We start from the raw sequence: 16,510 nt of genomic DNA on the forward strand, positions 1-16,510 counted from the left end.
CTCCTAACCAGTTAACTTCACTATACAGCAAATATCGTAATCATAGCTAATATATATTTAACAAGGCACTATGTGAAATGTTTAGCATTAATTATCTCATTTAAGTCTCTTTATAAACCAAGGTAGGTACTATAGAGCATGTCCAAAAATGAGGTTCAGAGAGGTTAAATAACTTGCTCAAGCTTATACCATTAGCAAGTAGTGGAGTCGTATAAATCTATCAAATGTATTTAGGAACACGGATAGAACACATGAAATTAAATCTTAGTGCAGTGTTTTTAGGAAGGTACTTGAAGAAGACCTTAATTAATTGGTTAGGTTTGGGCAGGTCGAGGTAACCCATCTCTGCCCAACTCAACTCCCTGAGCTTTCTGCTATTGATCACCAGAACTTGCCTATTTACATGTTTATCTCTCCTCCTAGGCTTCTACTGCATGGATTGTGTCTGATTTGTTTCATTATCCTAAGGACCCAGCATAGGGTAGATATTCACTAATACATTTTACTTATTCAGTGAAAAACATTTATTGAGCACGCTGAGCCAAGTGCTGCCCTGGCACTTAGGATATAATGAATGATGAACAAACAGCTGCAATCCTTACTGTCATGGAACTAATGGGGAAAGAGACATTAAACAAATACTTATAAAAATATTAATTAAAAATTGTGTAAATAAATGGGTAAACTATATGGTATGTGAATTATGGCTCAATACAGTTGTTAAAATTATGATATGTTCTACTTGAGTTAGGACTCTTGTTATTGCAAGTGATAAAATCACAAATCAAACTAGCTTTAATAAAAAAAAATAGAATTGGCTGGGCACAGTGGCTCATGCCTGTAATCCCAGCACTTTTGGAGGCTGAGGTGGGCAGATCACTTGAGGTCAGCCTGGTTTGAAACCAGTCTGGTCAGCACAGTGAAACCCCGTCTCTACTAAAAATACAAAAATTAGCTGAGCTTGTAGTCCCAGCTACTCGGGAGGCTGAAGCAGGAGAATTGCTTGAACCCAGGAGGTGGAAGTTACAGTGAACTGAGATCACCCCACTGCACTCCAGCCTGGGTGACAGAGCAAGACTCCATCTCGAAAAAGGAAAAAAAAAAGAGAGAATGTATGAGCTCCTGTAACTGGGAAGTCCATGAGACCCAGGGTTCAATTGCACTCTCCATTTCTCAGCTTTACTTATCCCCTCAGCCTCTTTCTATAGCCAGACTCTCTGCATGGGGAGTTAGAGGGATGATGGCAGATTCATGGCTTCCCAATTCCTGCGAAAAGAGACCTTCTCTCTCCCAACCACTATGTATCAATAGCAGGGAATATTATGATTGGTCACCTGTGAGTCATGTGCCCATCTCAGTGGCTGCGGGAGGCAAGTATGGCAACATAGTCCTAATATAACTGTTTAAAATGGTGGTTTCCTAAAGGAGGGAATGAAGGGGACAGATAGAAGTTAACATAAGTCCACCACAAGTGCTATGAAAAAAGTGCAAGAGAGAAACCTAATTTTAGGCTGGAGAGTTAAGGTTTTCTGAGAAAGTAACACTTAAGGTGAGAACAAAAGGATGAGAAAAAGCTAGCCAGGCAAAGAGTAGAGTGTGGGGAGGGGCATGTTCCACATCAAGAATAGTCCCAATGTGGGTTAAAGTGTGAAATATTCATGAAATTGAAAGAAGGCCATGGCACAGGGACTAAATAATCAAGGGAGAGTAGCATGAGATGAGGATGGACAGATGGGCAGGGATCAGAAGGTACAGGATCTTGTAGACCATGTTAAGAATTTTGCCAGGATATAATCAGATCTGGGAACAGTGATGGGGGATACTCAGCCTCACCCAGTGCCTACCCCTCTGCTGTCTCAGGTATTAAGTCAGTTTCAGTGGTGTCTTTGCCAGTACAGTAATGCCATTCTCTGATTTATGGGATCCCTCCTCAGGATTCCCTTTCTTGTAGCTTTTCTCAGCTCACTCAGTCAAGACTATTGATACGGCTAATGATTCACGTTTATTAAAGCTGTGAGGTCAGGCTTGGTGGCTCACACCTGTAATCCCAGCACTTTGGGAGGCTGAGGCGGGTGGATCACCTGAGGTCGAGAGTTCGAGACCAGCCTGACCAACATGGAGAAACCTCATCTCTACTAAAAATACAAAAGTTAGCCAGGTGTGGTGGTGGGTGCCTGTAATCCCAGCTACTTGAGGCTGAGGCAGGAGAATCGCTTGAACCCGGGAGGCGGAGGTTGCGGTGAGCAGATATTGCACCATTACACTCTAGCCTGGGTAACGAGCAAAACTCTGTTTAAAAAAAGAGAAAAAAAATGCTGTATGTGGTTGGCCTTCCATATCCTCAAAGTTCCTGGGACTTGGTTGAGATCATATAGATGATGAGGCAGGTGGGTGTTTGGAGGAGTAGAGGAGTTTTAGGGACTTTTATTTCAGGAAGCATGACCTTTTAGGGTTCTGCCTCCATGTGCCCCTCGGAAAGGGGCTTCTTGTCCCTTTTCCTGGATCTGACTGGAGATCCGGCCAGAACCTAGGGAGGCTAGTAAAAGGGAAACGTGCTTCTGCCTACAAAGGAAGGAGAGACCATCCACAATATAGTTTTTTGTTTTGTTTTATTTTGTTTTGAGACAAGGTCTTGCTCTGTCATCCAGGCTGGAGTGCAGTGACACAATCTTGGCTCACTGCAACCTTCACCTACTGGACTCAAGCAATCTTCCTGCCTCAGCCTCCTGATCCCAAATAGCTGGGATTATAGGCATGCACCACCATGCCCAGCTAACTTTTGTGTTTTTGTTTGTTTGCTTGCTTTTTTGGTAGGGATGGGGTTTCACTGTGTTGCCCAGGCTGGTCTCAAACTCCTAGGCTCAAGTGATCTGCCAGCTTTGGTCTCCCAAAGTGCTGGGATTACAGGCATGAGCCACCATGCCCAGCCTAAAATGTAATTTTGAAACACACACATACCATCATAGTGTAGTGGGAAAAGCATGCCCAGACTAGGAGTTAGGAGATTCAGAGTTTTATCCTGCTTCTGCTACTACTTTACAATGCGACTTTGAGCATTGCATTTGCTGTCTCTGGGTCTCAGTTTACCTATCTGTAAAACATGCAGTTTGGATTTGTTGCGTAGGAAGATCTGTTTGGCGCTATCTCACTTTGATTCTGTGATTTCAATTTACCCAACTCCCCATTCATCACTCAGACCCCGCAGACCCTCATACACTTCCTTGTTTATTTTAGGTGCTCAATAAATGTGTGCGTGTGTGTGTGTGTGTGTGTGTGTGTGTGTGTTTTCTAGATTGAGATCAACTATAGGAACCTTGCATCATTGAGTCTGGTTGCAGAGAAAGAAAGGCCTGGTTGGCAATGATGATAACTAACAGTGACTTAAAATTCACAATATGCTTTCACGAAAATCCTCTTGTGACCTTTGCTGTCACTCCTAGCATGGAAAGCTGCATTATGATACTATAGTAATACAGTATCTGTATTGCTGTATAGTACATAGTATATTATCATCAGTACAGTAAATCAGTGATTTTCTGGATGAAGAAGCTGAGTCCAGACCACTTGCATTTTCTTGCACACAATGAGCTGTGCCACACTTCTGTGTCTTTATTTTCCCACTCTAAGGTTATGTAACTTTTCTAAGCTATGTAAGTATTAGATGGCAGGCCCCGTACTCAAACTCAGACTTTGGACTCAAAATCCTAATGTTGTCACGTCATCCAATGGTGTTTTTCCAAAAGCCTGTCATAGTTTCTCTTCGCATTTCCACCCTCAGTCACAAAGTTGGTGAGATTGCTTTAGATTATGCTGCGGTAACACACAACCTGAGTCAGGAGCTTAGATAATAAGGGTTTCTTTCTCACTCATTCCATACCAACTACAAGTCAATTGCAACTCTGTTCCATGCATTTTCTTACTCTGGGGTCCGTTTGGGATGGCTCAACCACACAAAGCCTTTTAAAGCTTCTTTGGGACTTGGATCACATCACTTCTGTCCACATCCATTGGCCAAAGTCAGTCACATAATCAAACTTGATGTCGATGGAGTGGGGAGACGTATTCTTCCCACAAGGAGGCACTGCAAGCTAGTGGTAATGTGGAGGTATAAAATCTCTTTCAGGGAAGGCAGTTTACAGTCACTGAACACATCATGGACTCTGGGGGCACAGAGGTGAGTGGGTTCCCTTCCCTCGAGATACACACTGACTAGGGAAACAAAATTGTACACAGATAATTATAACCTTCTTTGGGTCAATGGCTATGCCGGTCCTCAGCCTGTTTGCTATTATTCTTCACCTCTCCTGTTCTTTTTCCTGCAACCTTTTCTGAGGGGTTGACCTTTGCAGGCTATGTTTCCCAGGCTCTTGTGATAGTAGCTTCTGGCTGGGACTAGCCAAGGGAAGATATTGGCAGGTGATTGGAGATGCAGAAAAGGGAGAAATCCAGGTATTTTCCCCCTGCCTTGGCTGGTCCCCCAGCAGGGGCTGCTTCTCTACTGTGACTCCTGTTCTCATGGTTCCAGCTTCTTTTAGCTCTAATACTAGTATTTTTTGCTTTTGACAATCTCTGGGTTTCTTCAGTATTCTGTTTAGCTTCTTAGTTCTTCCATCACCTATATAAGCAATTCCTTCTGGTTTAAAGAATAGTTCCCATTTTTCTGGTTGGAGTCTGACTGAAACAATCACACAAAGTGCCATGAGAGTGCAGGGGAGAGAGACATTGTATGTTCTGAGTGGTAGAGGTGTTGCGGGGAAGAAAAAGTGAAGCTTCTCTGGGATCAGTAATTCCACAGGTGAGTAATGAAGATGATTAGGAGTAGGAGCTAGAGATTAATAACATGAGCAATGGCACAAAATGAGGAAGCGCTGATATTTCTGGAGCATAGTGTGAGCCGGGAAGATGAAGCTGGGGAAGTAGAGACCAGGCCATGCCAGGTCTTGGGTGTTCAGCCAGTGAGGCTGGATACTGAATTGATCAGACCTCTTTAAATTCCAGTGACACAAATCCAAGTCAAAATAGCTCAAGTTACAGGGACAGGTGAATAGCTGAAGCAAAATGGAAGAGAAGGTTCGTCCAAGGTGGCGGATGGATTGTCCACATGACACTCAAAGTTCCTGAGAATGAAAACAAGCCTTGAGTAGAAAGGAAGACAGTGAGTCCCGCTGAGCCCAAATCATCAGTGACCAGAGGATGTGAGTTGAAGGTTGATAAATGACAGAGATGAGGCAGTGTCAGAGCAGGATGGAGAAGGGATTTGAACTGTGGAGGAGACATGTTCTGGAGTAGTGTTGGGATGAAGAGAGGTGAGTTTAGCTGGTTGCAAGTTTCTGAATAGAATTCTGAGGTCGGCCGGGCACGGTGGCTCAAGCCTGTAATCCCAGCACTTTGGGAGGCCGAGACGGTTGGATGACGAGGTCAGGAGATCGAGACCATCCTGGCTAACACAGTGAAACCCCCGTCTCTACTAAAAAATACAAAAAACTAGCCAGGCGAGGTGGTGGGCGCCTGTAGTCCCAGCTACTCGGGAGGCTGAGGCAGGAGAATGGCGTGAACCCGGGAGGCGGAGCTTGCAGTGAGCCGAGATCCGGCCACTGCACTCCAGTCTGGGCGACAGAGCAAGACTCCGTCTCAAAAAAAAAAAAAAAAAAAAAAAAGAATTCTGAGGTCATATTCAGAAGCAGGCAGTGTGGATGCAGTCTGTGGGTCTGTGACAGCTGCCTTTGGACACAATTGATAAACATCATTTTTGAGGGGTGGGGGAACATCTCAGATTCAGTTAAGAACTGAGCCCCATTAAAGACAGCAGAAATGTCGTTGTTTTGAAGCCAATTAGGAGGAGAAAAGGACTGGGGGCTAGTCTGGTTAATTGGTTGTCATCTTCCTGGCCTCACTAGATTCTCAGCTCCTAAGAGTCCTTATTAATGAACCTGAGGAAAAGGTTACCTATGGACCTACTAATGAAGAATATTTCAGGAATCTGACAGTAATTGGGTGGGGTGCATTTGGGGTTATTCTGCTAAGCAAAAGAGGCCCTTGAGCTGGCTAGACCCATGAGTTGGTAACTTCAGTTCTCACACTCCGGGTACCTTTGAGATGACAGTAAAGACATCTCCTCGGCATGACACAAGAGCTCCCCCTGTTTGGCCCCCTATTGACTCATCTCTCACCACTTAGGATTTTCTGCTCTAAGGATAACAAACTGCTATGGCCCTTTTGGCATAGACCTAGGCTGATTTTGCCCCCTTATCTGTGCTGTATTCATGCTGTCTCCCCTGCCTGTTGTGCTATGCTAGACATGCCTGTGCTCACACATACACTCACAGTGACGTGTCTTTGTCTAGCTGATATCTGCTTAAGCATCAGCTTCTCCAAGAAACCTTCCCTGGTCTCCAGGCTTGGTTAGATGCTTTCTGTGTGCCCTGACAATCTACCCTGGCTTCCCTCCATTCCAACACTTATTACCCTGTAATATTGTCAGTGTGTCTATCTTCCACATAGACTAGGGGCTCCTCAAAGGTAGGGGCTGTGTCTGATTCACCTCACTGTCCCCAGTGCCCAGTACAGGGTCTACCATGCTCATTGAGCTGAGCTTTCATGACCCACACTATCCGTATCCCCTCAACCATACCCTCCTTGCTCATTCCCACCTCTTTAATTCAACTATTCATTCCACCAACATTCACTAAGCAGCTACTCTTCTAGCTGGTGCTGGGACTCAGAATGACATAGTTCCTGTTTGGGGAAGCTCCCTGTCTATATGGACTTCTGCCATGCAGTGTAAAAAGTGCTATGGCAGGAGGAAGCACAGAGGAGAATGAAGATACCACATGTAAGCTGAGTCCTGAAGAATGAGAAGAAGTTAGGTGAAGAGTCTAGCTTAATTATTTTTAATGTAATTTATTTGTGTATTCATTTATTTATTTATGGTCTCGAACACCTGACCTTAAGCAATCTTCCTGCCTTGGCACCCCCAAAGTACTGGGATTCCAGGCTTGAACCACTGGCACCTAGCCAGTTTTGCTCAGTTTTGACTTTTTTTTTTTTTTTTTTTTTTTTTGAGACAGAGTCTCACTCTGTCCCCCAGGCAGGAGTGCAGTGGCACAATCTCAGCTCACTGCAACGTCCCCCTCCCAGGTTCAAGCGATTCTTCTGCCTCAGCCTCCCGAGTAGCTAGGATTACAGGTGTGTGCCACCACACCTGGCTAATTTTTGTATTTTTAGTAGAGACGGGATTTCACCATGTTGTCCGGGCTGGTCTCTAACTCCTGACCTCAGGTGATCCACCCACCTCAGCCTCCCAAACTGCAGGGATTACAGGCGTGAGCCACCGCACCCGGCCTGAGTTCTGATTTTAAAGGCTCACATCCTCACTAACTTCAAGAAGCTTCCTCCTCCTCTCCTTCCCTGCCAGCCTCTCCCTCTCCTGCATCCCTGCATGACCTCTGGTTTCCTCTACCTGGGTTAGAATGTTACAGCTTGTTCTGTTGCTGTTCCAACTGAGAGTGAGACAAGGAGGCATAAGGGATAGACCTCTGGCCCATCTCTGAGTCTCAGTTTTCCTGTCTGCAAATCACAAGTGATAACCTTTACCTTGCCCCACCCCACTCACATGATTGCTTTTGTATTTGTGAACTGTTAATGTGAACTGCAGATGTGAGAGACTGATGCCTTTATTAGTATGTCTTTTCTACGACTATAATTGATCTTCCTGTATCTGTATCTCTAACACTCAACACAAGACATGACACAAGGTCAATGTTCAATAAAGACTTGGTGGGCCAGGCACCGTGGCTCATGCCTGTAATCCCAGCACTTTGGGAGACCGAGGCAGGCAGATCACCTGAGGACGGGAGTTCCAGACTAGCCCGACCAACATGGTGAAACCTCATCTCTACTAAAAATACAAAAATTAGCCGGGCATGGTGGGCACCTGTAGTCCCAGCTACTCAGGAGGCTGAGGCAGGAGAATTGCTTGAACCTGGGAGACAGAGGTTGCAGTGAGCTGAGATTATGCCACTGCACTCCAGCCTGGGCGACAGAGCAAGTCTCCGCCTCTCAAAATAAATAAATAAATAATTAAAAAAAAAAAAAAGACCTGGCTTATTGATTGATCTTAAGTGATGAAGACAAAGACCCTAGGAGACAGTAGAGGTTCAAGGAAGCTGGGAGTAAGGTGGGCCAGGAACATATAGGAAAGAGAATTGCCATGTATTCGCGTGCCAATCACGTCATATACTTTCATGGATTTAATTTTCATTACTATTCTATGGAGTAGGTAGTATTCACCTCATTCTACAGATGAGGAAACAGAGACTGGGAGCAATTAGGCAACTTGCCCAAGATCACGCAGCTAGTAGCTGCCCTCTGTACAATGTGGCATGTCCTCCCCTCAGTGCCACTTCCTCACAAGGGATTTGTACCCCTGGCCTTGAACTGTGTCCTCATCTTCATCTGAGCTGAAAACCTATTTACTTATTTACCTGTCTGCCTCTTTACTAAATAAGCAATACATTCCCCGCACCTCCCCAAACACTGCCACTTGTGATAAGGCAGTCAAAGACTGGGTAGTCAATTTTTGTGATGTTCATTAAGGAAAAACGATATGCTGGAGGGTCTCTGAAGCTGACTGGGTTTCTATGGCCTGAGGATAATGAGCCAGCAGCTGCCTCCTTCATCACATGTCCACAATTAGCAGGCACTTCTGCCGCTTGTCTTTCTCAGGTCAGGAAATGGGCCACGGGAGAGGCTGTCAGCTGGAGGGGTGGGCTGGCAGGAACGGCGTGTGCCTTCCAGCCAGAAGGCTGGGAAAAGAGGGGCTTTGTTTATACCTGGGCTGCTTCAGCCCTCTCTGTGGACGGTGGAATAATAGGGAGAAAGAGGGAGGGGGAAAGAGATCCCTCCTTTGTTAGAGAAGATGATAAAGGAGGGAGAAAGAGATGGATAGGAGGTGGGAGGAACAAGTTGAAAGAACAGAAAGAAACTGTCTTTATAACAGGCCACTTTTTTACAGCAATGTATTCATCATCTCACTCACTCCTCCCACCTGTTCTTGGTAGGAAGCCACTGTTGTTTTCCTTATCTGACAACAAGGAGTCTGAGAATTAGAGAGGTTAAGTGAGCAGAGAGGTGAAGTGACTTGCCCAGACTCAGATACTGTTAGTTGGATTAAAGCAGAGGAGGTCAAAGACACTTGTAAAGGAAGAAAAAGGTATAATTGGGGTGGGGGGGGGGGAGCCAAGTGAAAGAGAAAAGGGGGAAGAAATGAGAGGCAGAGCTGTGTGTGGACTTTGCAGACAGCCAATCCCAGGTCTAAACCCAGTTTCCGCTGATACAGCCACATGACTGTGTGAGTTATGCTGTCCCTCATATTCTCATTTATAAATTGGAGATGTTATTTACCCAACTGGTTATTGTGAGGATTAAAGATGATATCAGTAAAGCTCCTAGCATAGTGTCTGGCATATAGTAGTTGCCCCAAAGATATTAGGAATCCCAAGGAGAAAGTGGAAGGGACACAGGGGAAAGGCTCCGAAAGAAGGGAAAGAGGAAGGCAGACAGACAAGAGAAGTGGGAGAGGGCCAGGGACTGATGGAAAGTGCCACTTTTGCTTCTAAGGGCTGCCACCAAGTTGACCAAGATTCCTCAGGTAGAAAGCAGCCTTTTTGAAACAGGAGGGCCTTTGCTGTGTCTCTTGGGACAACCAAGTTCTGTTCATCACAGAAAGTGTCGCTAAGGGTCTCAAGATACAAAATAGACAAGAACGTTGCACACCTCAGATGTAGTTTTCCCTGGGCCTTTTGTTGGGTTTGTGGAGGAAGGGTGAGATCTGTTGGATCATTTCAGTGGAATTCAGGGAGGGGAAACCCCACTAAGTGGAAATAAACCAGTGTGGCTATGGGTGGAAAGGGCAAAGAAGACTTATTCAGTGTGAATCTTGAGGTGCCTCCTAGAGCCCAGACTGGAGCTGGCCAGCCTAGGGGGAATGAGAGGCAGGGGAAAGAGGAGGAAAATCCCTGTGAAAAAGTCCAAAACTGGGGTTTCTCATACTGGTGCTTTTCCTTATCTTGGGCAAGCTAGCTTACTTCTGTAAGCCAGTGTTTGCATTAGTGAAGTGGAGAGGATCTGACTGACACTTCTTCCCCAAGGGCAACGTGAAGATCAAATAAAATAATCTATGTGATAAGTGCTTTGGAAACTGTGAAGTGCTGTGGACACACATTTATGCATTTGTTCTGTCAGCAAACACTAATGACCCCCTTTGTGTCAGGCACAGGGCTATACATTTCACATACATCGTCTTGCCTGATCCTTGAAATAACTCTATGAGGTAGGTAAAATTATCCCTTTTTTACAAACCAGGAAATTGATTTGTAAAGAGAATAAGTGACTTAGCCTGGAATTAAACAGCTGGGCAGTGGTACAGCTAGGATCAGTCTGACTGAAAGACCAGTGCAGGAAACTCCTGCCCTAGGCCGTCTCCTTGAAGCAGAATCACCTGTCCATGGAATTGGGCCTCTTTGCTTCACTCCTGAGCACTGGAAATATTAATCCAGAGTGCTTGGGCTGAGGGCACAGAAGGGTTCCAGCAGAAGGGATGGAAAAGGCCTTATCTGTATCTCTCCTCTTTCCAGGGTTTGATTTCTTTGAAGCCAGTGCGAAGGAGAACATCAGTGTAAGGCAGGCCTTCGAGCGCCTGGTGGATGCCATTTGCGACAAGATGTCTGATTCGCTGGACACAGACCCCTCGATGCTGGGCTCCTCCAAGAACACGCGTCTCTCGGACACCCCACCGCTGCTGCAGCAGAACTGCTCGTGCTAGGCAAGGCCCACCTTCCTGACCTCCCCTCGTTGTGGCCCCACACCCAGTCTGCTTCTCCCTGTTACACACTGTCCACTCTCAGCCCCGACCAAGATGAGCTGCTGCTGTTCTTTGCCTGCCCCCAGGGTTCTCTGCAGATGTTCCCAGTAATAGATACTCAGCACTAGACTAACAGAACAGGTCACTACATGGGTGGAGATTCACTTTGCAAAAGAAGACTCTGTTTTATGAAGGGGATTCACTACAGGGACTTAAAAGCAGTCTCTTCTCTGCCTTTAAAATGAGAGTTCCTCCATTTACCAAAATTTGACACACCCACATTCTTCAGGGGCATGCCAATTGCGTAAAGTGAGGCTGGCCTGCATAGCTAATCCTATTAAAGACAACTTCCCAAAGCACAACGTGCTTGTTTCCTATCGGGCTCCCTGTGGGGCTTTCTCTCACTGCAAGTCAAGCTTGGGCTCTCAAAGCCCTGTGCCTGTTACCACGGATGCCCACAGGGCCTGGGCAGTTGCTGTGGTGACAGGCAGAGCTAATCTTCAGAGAGCTCAGACTCTCTAATGATGCTGAAGGAGCAAAGGCTGAGTCAGAAACACACTTAAGAGAAAATGATTATCCCCTACAGAATGTCAGAGGTTCCTGCTATAGGAAAGAGCAGGCACATATGCTCAAGAAAGACAAACAGAGAAAAAGAGAAACAGGCAAGATCAAGACACAGATCATGAGTTTCTGATTTTGCTGCTTTCCAGTTGGTTCTTAACTGTGGGAACTTAGTAAAATTGGCGATTGGTTCTTAGACTTCTAGAACCTGAGGATTTTAGAGTTGATGGGATTCCCAAATTTACCTAGTTTGACTAGTCAATTCTAACCTTCCTTTTTCTGACAAGTGACTGTCAAGCCTAACAACCAAATCTCTTTCTTCTAAAGCACACCTTCTAGGCAGGGACAAGAGCTCATTTTCCACACCATCTTGGTTAACTCTCATAGAAAGTTTTCCTTGCTTCAAGCTCAAATCTGCCTCCTGGAAATTCTTCTTCTTCCCTCCCTGTTGGTACCAGCTCTGCTGTCAGAGACTTCACAGTCTCTGCCCTGTGACACCCTCGGACTATTTGAGAACACGAATCATGACTCCTGGGACTTGCCTTTTCTCTAGGTCAATACCTCTATCATTCCATCGGCTGTTCTTCATAGGCTCTTCTCCCCATCCTGCCCCTTTCCTGCAATCCATCTTTTAATTGCTCTTGAGCAGTCTAACTGAGAAGTGTGATTTGAAGCAAAATAAATCTAAGGTGGTATGACCCTGAAAAAACTGAGAAAATTGAACTCAAAGATCCCGATCCCAACCCCATTCTCCTGGGAGTGAAACCTTAGTTTCTACCAGAGAGCGTGGGAAACCACTTCTGGTGGAAGCCCCTTAATTAAACACCTGAGGAAAAAAAGAAAAGAAACTCAGAGACCAGAATGAATTCGCTCATTATTCTAACTTGCTTGGCCACAGGGACATATTTGGTTTGGGCTGAAATAATGACATAGAACTGGCAATGATTCCAGAAAATCTTTCTTCTATATCATGGTCTGAATCCTCAGCCGCCTCAAAAGTCAACGGGCCGGGGGAGTCTCTCCCCAGTTTTCTCTTCATTTCAAATGAGGCTCATTGTCCTAGAAAAGTACATTAACTAGCAACTAGTCCAATGACTAAATAAAAGGACCATCCAGGGCACTGTGGCTCACACCTGTAATCCCAGCACTTTGGAAAGCCAAGGCAGGAGGAACACTTGAGGCCAGGAGTTCGAGACCAGCCTGAGCAATATGGTCAAATTCCATCCCTACAAAAAAAAAAAAAAAAAAAAAAAAAAATTAGCCACATGTGGTGGTGCACTCCTATAGCCTCATCTACTTGGGAGGCTGAGGCAGGAGAATTGCTTGCACCCAGGAATTTGAGGTTGCAGTGAGTTGTAATCATGCCACTGCATTCCAGTCTGGGTGACAGAGTAAGACCCTCTTTCTCTTTATCTCTCTCTCTCTCTTTTTTTTTTTTTTTAAAGGAGTCAGCTCTACAAAGATGCTGCTTTCTTTGATGCAATGCAGAGAACAGAGCTTTGGACTTGGAATCAGGAGACCTAGACTCTGTCATTAAATCAACTGTGACTCTGGACTAGTTACTCCCCATTTTTGAGTCTTGATTTCCTACTTATAAAATGAGGGAGCTTATTTGGATGATCTTTAAGGTCCCTTTTGGCACTAATAACTTGGTGACTCTTTTTTCTTACCTTTACCATTTCAGTTGATTCACCAAACAAACCTGAGAGATCAGGATCGGTATCCCAGTGTTGTCTTGGCCAACTCTGATGTCATGCTTACTCTGTACTAGACATTCTTCCAAGCATTTTACATGCATTAACTCATTTATCTTCCCAACATCTTGAGAGGGAGGCACTACAGTGAGCCTCATTTGAAGATGAGGAAACAAAGGTACAAAGAGGTTCTAGCTTGACCTCTAAGGTCACATAGGAAGTAAGTGGTAGAGCTGTAGTTCACATCCAGGCAGTAAGTTCCAAGGTCTGTGTTCTTAACCACATTCTGGGCTGCATCTTTTATAGACAAACTATGATCCAGAGGGATTACGAGAATTGGATCACATACCAAGAGAGTGTTAAAGCCACATTAGGATTCAATTCCAGGGCCATCAGTTTCCAAGTCCACTGGAGAAAAGATGTATATCTCTAATCTGTTAACAAATTGCTCAACTACTCAGACTAATCCGAGGTGATGGATGTCTCATGCTCAGGAAAGGCGAGTCAGTCTCTGAGGCAACAGATCCCATGGGCCTGAGTAGAAAATGCCCAGTGCTTCCCAGTCTCAAGTGCTGGCTTTCCCTGTACCTGCCTCTGCCAGGCAACACTTAGCAGGCTCCCAAGCAGCAGGAGCCTCCATGCTCCACTTTGAACAGCCTCCATGCTCCAGCAAGGGGGCATTTGTGAAGAGTGACTTGATTAACTTTTCTGACCATGGGTATAATACAGTTGCTTCAGAGGGCAGTGATTCTGGGTGTGATTTTTACACTGTAACATTGTATACAGTGTCACAGATAATTACTGGTTTTTTTCTGGTCATTAACACTCATCTACTTTAGTACTGGGATTTCAGACCAAGGTTCTCATGACCCCTGGATATTTTAGTATCTGTATCCAATAATCTTTTCTCTCCTACTGAATATTCAGGCAAAGATCAAATTGTTTTCTTTAAAACTGTCAAATTCTGTAAAACTCAGGAGCCAGTTCAAGGAAACAGGCGTCTTCACAATAGATGGAATCAAGAGTTAAATGTTATAGTGGCATGCTCATCTACTGGGCAACAGACAACCAGACCTACTTGTGAGATGGCAGCTCCCCAGCCCTGCTCTGTGACCTCGTTTCTGTCAAATGAAAGGCAGCAGCTTCCAGCTGATTGCAGCATAGTGGTCATCAATCACAGTAATAGCGCAATTAGCCACCAAGGTTCAAGCTGCATAATATGTGTTAGTGGCAACTTGTCCTGGATTTAATCTTCCTAAACAATCCAAATAAAATATTTAAAAACTCTTGACTTCTGGCTGGGCGCAGCAGCTCACACCTGTAATTCCAGCACTTTGGGAGGCTGAGGTGGGCGGATCACCTGGTTCAAGACCAGCCTGGGCAACATGGTGAAGCCCCATCTCTACTAAAAATACAAAAATTATCCAGGCGTGGTGGCGGGCACCTGAAATCCCTACTCAGGAGGCTGAGGCAGAGAATTGCTTGAACCTGGGAGGCGGAGGTTGCAGTGAGCCGAGATCGTGCCACTGCACTTCAGCCTGGGTGACACATCAAGACTCCATCTCAAAACAAAACAAACAAACAACAACAACAACAAAAAACCTCTTGACTACTAAAGAGGCAAAAGTAGGCCAAAAGTGCGATACAGTATTGTGTTTGTTTATATCTATTTTAAATGCATGTGTATCTGTAAATACAAAGTGATTCGTGACTTATTGTCTCCTCAGTCTGTAGCATTATTAACTTCTAGGAGCAGCAGTCGGGTATAGTGTACTGAATGGTCACAGACTCATTGATCATCAGATCTGGAAAGGAGCTTAGAGAAGATCTGTTCCAGCCTCCTATCTTATAGAAGGGAAGGTTGACGTCCAAGGATTGGAAGGAAATCTCCTAATTATTCTGAGAGTACTGCAGTGATGGCGCCAGGACTAGGTCCTGGATCACCTCTAAGAAGACACTTAGCTATTTGAGTATCGACTAGGGCCTAGCATTATTAAGCACTAGATAAATACAGGTGAAAAGAAATGATCCCTGCCTGCAAGGTCCTTATGGTCTAATGGAGGTGCTGTTTCTAAAATATTGTTATCCCAATTTGGTAGTCAAGGAAACAGTCCTGGAAAAGTTAACATGCTCAAGTCACCCACTAGTATCATTTGAACCCTCCTCGCTCTGACTCATGCTCTTTTAAATTTTTTTCTTCAGATTGTCTTAGAAGGGTAGATGGGATATACCCTCTGGTAGTACCAGGCGCCCAAGGATTCTTAGAGTTAAATAACCTCAGTTAATTAAATAACCACAATTGCTTGGTGACCGAAGCCTTATAACATCCGCAGAATAATACCATTCTCCAGACCTGACTCCCCAACTCTTATCACCTGCTCCTGCCGCCACTAAGCTCCTTGCTTGGATATCAAGTATATCCAGGAAGGCTAAGAAGTATATGAGGAATGTTTGTTTGACTTTGTTTGCCAACAGTTTGGGGGAAGGGGAAAGAACTACAATAATCAGTGTCCTGGGATCTCATTGATTTCCGATTCCCCGTCCCAAGCCTACACCCAATTACCTGCCATAGTTGGGGAATCAAGTAGCATCCTGTGGCTGGAAGTAGATGTAAAACACTAGTCCATGAGATATAAATACTGTTAAATGATGGCTTTTTAAGGTCCTGATCCGTTATATGAAGTAGGCAAAATTCAAATTTATTTATTCATTTATTTTCTCAACAAATGAATATATATTATGTGCCAGGATGCAAGTAGTGGCAAATTAGGCACTGTTCTTGCTTTCATGAAACGTATAGCTTCATGATTTAGTCTAGACATTGTCAAATCATCACCCAAATATAATTACAAAGTACTCTAAAGGAAAGGCACATGATGCTCTGAGAACATTCACCTGCGAAACCTGAATCACCTTTGAGAAACTGTTTCAGGGGCTCTTGGAAGTCTACTGCTCCCAAATATCTCTGCTACCCACTGGCCATTGCTTTACATTCCTCAACTTAGCTTTCATCTTTTAGTGCTAACCTTTGATGGCTGATCAAATACAAATGCCCCAAGAAGAGTAAGGATACGAGAAGGAATATCTGTACCTGTGAAACATTGTTAGGCTGCCTGGCTATGAGTTCATTGTTGTTTTCTGAAGGACATAACCAACCACTCCAAAACGTATAGGCTTAAAACAACAAACATGTATCATTTCTTATGATTCTGTGGGTTGGCTGGGTGGTTCTTCTGGCTGAGGCAGGATGGTCTAGGATAGCTACATCCATATGTCTGGGGTCCCAGCTGAGATGACTGGGGCTGTTGAGGCCTTTCTCCCTGTGGTGTCATCCTCCAGAAGGCTGCCCAGATTTGTCCATATGGTGGCAGGAGTTTCCTCAAAGCAAGAGAGG

The 16,510-nt window shown here is 44.8% G+C and overlaps 1 protein-coding gene across 1 annotated transcript in view; it reads left to right on the forward strand.

The window, feature by feature from the left end:
- The window catches only part of RAB3B (RAB3B, member RAS oncogene family), a 76,991-nt gene extending 62,164 nt beyond the window's left edge, over positions 1-14,827 (forward strand). The window contains exon 5 of the mRNA XM_005543380.5: positions 10,635-14,827. Within this exon, the coding sequence (XP_005543437.2) occupies positions 10,635-10,822 (188 nt within the window). The 3' untranslated portion in view covers positions 10,823-14,827. The remainder of the gene's footprint in view (positions 1-10,634) is intronic.
- The last annotated feature ends 1,683 nt before the right edge of the window (positions 14,828-16,510 follow it).

The sequence above is a fragment of the Macaca fascicularis genome, chromosome 1 (assembly GCF_037993035.2).
Source record: "Macaca fascicularis isolate 582-1 chromosome 1, T2T-MFA8v1.1".
Taxonomy (NCBI): Eukaryota; Metazoa; Chordata; class Mammalia; order Primates; family Cercopithecidae; genus Macaca; species Macaca fascicularis.